At 37.6% G+C, this 7,909-nt stretch overlaps 1 protein-coding gene across 1 annotated transcript in view; it reads right to left on the bottom strand.

Annotated features, from left to right (window-relative positions):
- Window positions 1-381: 381 nt before the first annotated feature.
- BCL2 (BCL2, apoptosis regulator) overlaps window positions 382-7,909 on the bottom strand; it is a gene marked incomplete at its 5' end in the record, with an annotated part of 94,168 nt that continues 86,640 nt past the window's right edge. The window contains one exon of the mRNA XM_026841384.1: window positions 382-5,160. Coding sequence (XP_026697185.1) covers window positions 5,026-5,160 — 135 coding nt within the window. The remainder of the gene's footprint in view (window positions 5,161-7,909) is intronic.

The raw sequence follows: 7,909 nt of genomic DNA, 5'->3' as shown, positions 1-7,909 counted from the left end.
ACTTGTTAATATTCTTTTCCAGCTCCTTTCTACAAGGGCAAAAAGTATTCTCAGCAAATAAATCAAAGAGTCTTGCTGCACTTTCCACAAGACATCAGACGTATGGGACAGCAGGATGGGTGACACTGTCCTTCGGGTCCCAAAGCATAATGGTGCACCTGTGGACTGTATTTCACATAGCAGCAACTTATCAAACCTACGTTACTGCATCTCAATGCACAGAGGCCTTTGAGGAAGGCTGGCAAATACTGGCCAATACAGAGCAAAACATATCAATACAACTATCAGGAAGGAAACCTTACATTTCACTTACAGGATTACACTCAACATGTTTGAGTAGTTTTTTTATCAACAAATCCTAAACAATGCAAATACAAACCAAGTAACTCACAGTGTGCTTTATTATTTTTTCACAATATTAACTAGACAGACAGGGAAAGTTTAATGGCAGCATGTTCTCATAACATTTTAAGGACGAAGAACAACATAATCATATTAAATGATGATAAACGGACAAACTACATTACCATACATACATCATCCAAAGGTACTGGATAAACAATATCTGCTTATGTACATTTATGCTGGTGATAATTAAAATTCAAATATTCAGAAGAAAAAGAAAAAAATAGGCTATTTAAATTATAAAAATATACAGTTTTTATGTGGAATTCTTAATGCTATATAACTTTTTGAAAAATATTTCATTGTGTGATGAAGCTGCATTAACTTAATATAGGAGTGTGATTTAAACCAAATACAGATTAAATTAGTTCTTTTGTCTTTCTTGTATTTAGCTTTGTTTGAAAGAGGAATGAAAAACAAAGCCGTGCTTTTGCAATGAGAAAGAATTTTTACACTCCTAATCCAAAAGATGCTTCATTTTTCATATAGTACTCAGCCATAAACTCCTAATACAAATGAGTCATTTTGCTAGCTTGTTTAAAGATAGAGGGAAAACAAGATAGACTTTAAACATACTACTTCACTATACTTTTGATCAATAGGACTTCTGGGTCTGTGAAGTGGTGTGGGGGTGCACAGCTAAGCACAGTGTTGTGCTTCAGGCTCAAAGCATGCAGTCCTTACGTAGAGCTGACTCCCACTGCCTCAGCTGGGGAGATCGTGTACATGCAAGGATTGAGGGTGCTGGGTTGTATTCTTTGAACTGCATCACTTTTGTGTTTCCTTTGCATATATGGTTTCAGAGAAACATTCTTTTTTTCATAATGGTTCCTTATAAGTGCAACCTTACTCAGGCTGTGTAATCCCCAATCACAACAGCAAATCGATGAACTTTCATAGTGATCGAATAATTTTATAATAAATTACAAATAGTTTTGTAATTGAAAATTTTTAGTAATAATAGTCATGTAGGGCACACATTTGTAGTTGGCTTTAGTTAAAATTTATTTTCAGACCATCTTGGGTGAACTCCTGCATCATATGAAACTCAAAATTTCCTTACATACCAATGTCATTCTCCATATCTTTCAGTCCCCTTCCTTATCTGTATGTTCTCCATTACCTCGACAGCACCATTACTCCTTTGGTGGATTCAGTCCTATTAAGGAATGTCCTCTGTGTCAGCTCTGATTTCAGAATACTTGCAGATTTTTTTTCTTATTTTTCCATCTGTTCCTAAATTACTGATCTATAACAGATCTTAGGTGACCTCACAATTTTTTTTTTCAGAAGCAAAACATTTTCCTTCAGTATTTTCTTAATAAATGGAGTGAAAAGGAATTAATGACAAATACACCGAATACAGCAAAAACCCAAGTATTATTCTTAAATTCCTACGGATTTCCTGTTTGGCAAAAGACTGCCTTCAGAATTAACTAAGTATTACGGTGAAGAATAATTGTGGGATCTCTGTAATTTTTTACTGTGCTCTCATATCATCCTTTTTCAAGAGAAAGGATGAGAGATGAACAAATTCCAGGTAACAGTCATCTTTAACCAAGGAGATATTTCAGTGATCTCTTTATTTGCCTACTTTCCTTGACCTTTTCCTTGGTTGTCCTCTGATCTTTCACACCTAACCAACTTCAGAAGTGCCCCTCTTTTTTTACTTTTTGCTTTTGCAACTTGGATATGCTAGGAGTGGTCAGCTGTATGTGCATACATAGTGACAGAGGATGCATTTTCATTGAAGCGTAGTCTTGGAGCATGAAGTCTGTAAGACATTATGTGGGAAAAAAGAATCTTAGGTGAAAGTGTAATGAAGAATAGGAAAGACAGGAATTATTGCAAAAGAAAGGCGGGAGTGAGAGGAGAGGATTTTATTGAAGAATTTCAAGCTTTTATATACATTCAATGTTTCTAATATGTTTCTTAATAAACGTATTATCAACTATCATTATACCTAATGCAGCCACAATACTGTACTATTCTGCAGTCAGGATGGGAAAACTCCATTAGCTCTTTAATAAAATAAAATCATCAACAGTCATCATGACTTTTTGCCTGGCATTAACTAATACACTGGGAAGTCCAGTGAGTAGACACAACAGAACACAAAATCCTCAGTATTTATTTAAATGCGTATCATGTGTCTTCTTCATATTATTTCTAAAGCAGCTTTAAAAAACTTTTGCCATTGGAAGGTATTAAAAAATAAAACCCATTCAAATTATCCTGGTAGTATAGCAGCACTGGAATTGATAGTTACTCTTTTACTACTTTTGACAATGTAAACCTTCAATAAAATAAACAATATTGAAACAATTTGAGGTCTAATAGTTCATGAACTTTAATGGGCATATGGGCACAAATTGAAACGAGGACTAGATTGTGAAATGAAACATCAGCTTGATACCAGCCAATTTCAGTTGTGAAACTGGCTGCAGACAAATTCAGCTTGGAAGCTGAAAAAAACCAAAGCCCACACTCAATCCACAATATTCGGTTGCTCCCATTTCAAATATTTTTCATACAAATTCTACATAAGCATGCCCACTTCTGACAGAAGCACTCTGGAAAAATTGAAGGTTTTTTGTTTGATGGTGGGATTTTTTGTTTTTCTTTAATCAAGCATAATTCACATTTTTGTATTCTTAGAAATATTTCCTTTCTATGTTTCTATAAAATTAAAAGTAATTTCAAATTTGAAATGTAAGCTTGCTCCATCTTTGCTCATACAAAGTGTAGGTGCCACGACTAAATAGCAGTAAAAATGCTGAGATGTACAACTCTTAAAACGAACAAACAAACAAAAAAGCAGCTTTCAAGACACAACATCGACTACAGCCTTAACATTGAACATATTACATTCCCAAGTTAATGGAGATATTCTGTGTATAATGCCACAAAGTTACTTGACTGAAATCTTGAGGTTGAATCTACAGTTAATTCACTGTATTTTTTTCAGCCTTAGAGCACTTATGTATTGAATGATACATTTATCCAGAGCTTTGCAACCTTTTCCTTTTGTGTCTGGACGTCCATTTACCCACAAATCCCAGATTTCAAAAGTTTCATAGAAAAAATAGGAGCGTTTGACTTAAACATTTGAAGATGGACATTTCCACAACTCGGAGCAGCCTGTAGGACACACTTCAGACTCTTCGGCTTCGTCAGGACTCCTGGCCCCCTCCGACTGCACAGAAAGCCCCACTTTAAAATGCATTGACACATCTGGTTTCAGAACACAGGTCTGTTTATAAAACTGTATAATGAATACTCCGCAGTAATTTTACTTGAGTTGCATTTTGTAACATGAGCAAATGACTTCACACCCACCCACCCCCTTTTCCTCCACCCTATTTTCACTTCAAACGACAGTAGGCACCTGTGCAATTGAGGTGTCAAAAAGTCTCTGTCCAGAGAGAGGATTTGGAGTTTCTTTATCATCATCTTTTCTTCTGTAGACAGTCTTAGGAAATTATTAGCATGAAATAATTTTGAGGTTGAGGGGCAGGAGGATAAAGCTCACTTTCTTTTGCTGTTAAGAAAATGAACTTGAATTTGGTGTCCAGTTTGATAAACAAGGATAGCCAGAGCTAATCTGTAACTCAGCTGAGGTCTGCTTCTTGCCAAATAAAATTAAGATCTTTTTCAACTTTCAGGGATTTAGAAACCGCATCTAATTGGTTTCAAACCCCTGGAGGAATTCAGTAAGTAAACAGGATTATTTGCAGATATGAGCCCACTAAAGTGGGACACAGGTCAGGTCTTCAGACTCCAGCTCTGCTCTGTTGAAGCAGGCACTTAAGGTCTCCTGATGTTTCTGTGTCAGTAGCCGCAAAAAATGTTTTACTGCTGAGAAAATCATTGGAACAGCAATTTCCTTCAAGCCCCAAAGATTTAACTTCACACTTCCATTAAAAAAAAAATGTATTCGAGTTGACATGTATTAGGGTATTGTGATTATGATGTGATGGCACAACTGGTAACTTGAAAACACATGTTTACAAGGCATAGGCAATCATACTGTTCTCCTGGAGGGATAGCCAGGTGTCCTTCAAGAAGTTGCCATCTTGACTCCACGTATGTACCATGTTGAATCGTTTACTTTGTCAGTTCTTGCCAGCAGGACAGGGTGAGAACTTTGTTCGTGCTGACCTTGTCTTTCAGATCCCTCCCAGCCACCCAGAAAATATATGAGAAATCCATACAATTACGCAGCATTTAGCAGCTCAAGTAACTGCCCTCATACGTGTAAGCAGGTAGGTCTTTGTCAGTATATTTGCTCTCCTTGATAAAATAATCCAGCCAGTTGCATTAATTAAAAAAAAGAACCAAAAAGACTTTGGGGCTCATTAAAGTTAAGAATAACAACATGATGTGATGACAGATACAACTTGCAGAGTTTCTGAAAATAGCAGGTTAAAATGTAAATATCTTTTAATAAATAATTTTCCTGCAATGTAAAAATAAATGATATTTCCTTTGGCAGTAATAGCTGATTTAATCTTTAGCTGGGAATTTGTTTTGCTCATAAAATATCATTGTGCTACAGAAAAAAAAATATTATTTTGTTGTTTTGAAAAACTTTTGTAATCCATGTTAAACTGGGTGACTCTACTTATGTCCGAGATAAGCGCCAAGAGTGATGCAAGCTCCCACCAGAACCAGACTCAGGATAGTCTTCAGAGAGATCCAGGAGAAATCAAACAAAGGCCTCACACTGTTGCCATACAACTCGACGAAGGCATCCTAGGAAGGGAAATAACGGAATATCAGAATTGCAGTAACTTTTACAGAGTGGGAGGTCAACTTCTTCACACTCAATGGTTGTCCAGAAATCACGCTGGCACAACCCCCCCCCCCAAACCTATTAAAATAGTTATTTGGGAGCTAGGTTTTCGTGCAGTTAAATATTGCTGTAATTACTTGCAGTCGTGACTTCTACTTTAGGCATGCCCAGTGTAAAATATAACAGCAGCATTTTAAAATATGAATACCACCATTTTTGCTCCTGAATGCTGTATATACAAACATATGCAAATGAGGTAAACAGATCTTCATTCCCCAAACCTTTCCTTTCCACTGGACATGGGGAATCTATATTGCTGGTCAGCTTCACTGAAAATAAGGCAGTATTTATCTGGTTCCCTTGAGACGGGTTCAGAAGACTACATGTAGTAGCCACACATGCTTCTTCCGTACGAACTGAACCTGTTAGGATTGCATTACCGGTTTGATGGTCTTTTGCAACTGTCACCAAAACAGGTGACACCTTGGTCCTGTTCTCCTGCTAATCATGCCTTGGACATGGCGGTGGTCTAGGTGTAGGGTGTGTTGGCATACCAGCTCATCTGAAAGCCCTGCCTATAAAAGAGCTATCTAGCCAGTCTGACTTGCCCTCCAGCCTACAGACAAGACATTCAGCTAGAGGAAGAGGAGAGGAGGTATAGAGTGATGCCACTTCTCATGGCTGCCCACAAGTCACCTGGTATGACGTGGAGGGGATGTTCTCTCCCTCAGCCCAGTCCAAACCACCCTGCATTCTTCCTTCAAACTGCAGTCCTCCATGTTTGGAGAGCTGTTTTGTAAAGCTGCTCTGGGAAAGTCTGGAGGTGTGTGCGGGCACTGAATGGAAAGGATGTTTAAAGTTTTTGTGACTCGTAAATACAATGGGGTTTGACTGGGTTAGTAATCAGATTGGTGATACTCTGCACACAATGCCTTTCTTTCAGGCTGCAATTTCTAATAAGCATGAAGCTCCAGAGCATTAATGAGGGACTTATTTACAGATAAATAATACTCTAAGGCAAGAAAGCTGTAAATAGCGAAGCTGAATGACTTTAAAACTGTGACAAAACACATAGCATCATTTAGGGCAACTCTTATTGTGCAGCCAGTCAAGGTCTGCTCCCTACTGAGATAAACCCATGAAATAGATATCTAATGTGAGAGGTTCTGTCTCTACCTTTATTACTCTAGACTTCCCATTTTTGGTAGAAGTTAACATTCTCTATGTTTTAGCGTCTTTAGCAATTTTGTAATGTTACTGTGCTAGGAGGTAACCTGCTTTCTAAAAGTGCGTCTATGTAATGCTTCATAACAGAAATAAAGGAGAGAAAGGTATCCATTATTAATATAAACCTTTCCGCCAAGTTAGTTTTCTGTAAATTATGTAGTTAAATTAGCCTACATCCTTAGCCATCTCTAGTTATTGTAAGAATAAGAGCATTTGTTGTTTTACCACGAGAGGGCGTGTAAGGTTTTTTAATATTTTGCCTTTTTGACTCCTGTTCACTAGACAGAGTGAGATTCAGATTAATAATAAATATTTACTTCCAAAATACGTTATTACATTAATTAATATTAGTGTATGCTGTAGGTAAGAGTAGGTGTCAGGAGGTAAGAGTCGTTAACAGTATAGCTATAGGCTTTGACTAACAGATTGACCTGAAAATACATCTGCCTCCTGCTATTTCTCAATGTTTGTTCCTCCTGGCAATCATTTTCAAACTTGGGTTTCCAAAGGTATATTCTTAAGTGAAAGCAGCTTAACCTTTGGGGGGAATGTTTTAATGCAAACTCTTCATTCCGGAGAAAATTTGGCAACTTTTGCTTAGCTGCCTGGGACATTTGCAAACTCTGGCCTCAATATTCTGCTGTGCTGTTGCAGAGCTGAAAAAGCACACTCAGTTTGCTGTGCAGCTCTTTGGAAAGCTGCTTTTATTTCTCCTTAAGGCTATGAAGTAACACAATATCCTAAAATGTTACAGACTGGGCTAAATCCTGTTGTCGCCAGTGCAGACTCACTGACTTCCATGGGAGCTTTGTCTGTATAAGGAGTTCAAGATTGGGCCTTATAAAAATACAAGGGTAAAGTTCAACACTTAGTGATATTATTATGGGTGGAAAAGAGAGGAAATGGAAAAAAAACAAACAAACAAACCATGGAAATGCAAGTCGTGAAAACATTTTAGCGTTAAGATTTTCTTTCTGTGGGGAAGGTCTCACTTCTGTATATTCATGACAGACGATGCATAAACAGTATCAATATCAGAATGAGCAGATTTTGTGCCTCCCTTCTATCCCAGTTTAGGAACATTCCTCCCAATTTGTCTGGGAGACCATTTCTAATGATCCAGTAGAGCTCCTGGCATTGGGTATGAAGACGGACGGAGGCTTACAGTAAAACTCGAGGACAAGGCAAAAGTACGGCATAACCTATGTCTCAAAAGAGGAATGTTAACAAAAAATGTGCAGCATGCAGTACTTTTTTGTCTGAGATTATTACAACAATAACATGAACCCAACCTAATGGTGTCTGCACTATATATTACAAGTAGCTCTTTATGATCGTTCCCCCTCCCCTTCTCAAACATCCTGATTAGGCCTATTTCCGAAGCTTGTTTGAACAGCCTGTCACTATTTGTTTAAGTTTCAAACCTGTTTTAAATAAACACATGTCCATTTTATGTACTAAAACAAGGCGGGGGGGTGGGGG

Source organism: Athene cunicularia (assembly GCF_003259725.1).
Source record: "Athene cunicularia isolate RWA chromosome 2 unlocalized genomic scaffold, athCun1 chr2_part1, whole genome shotgun sequence".
Lineage (NCBI taxonomy): Eukaryota > Metazoa > Chordata > Aves > Strigiformes > Strigidae > Athene > Athene cunicularia.
Note: the sequence above shows the minus strand (reverse complement) of the source record. Positions and strands in the feature narration are given on the sequence as shown.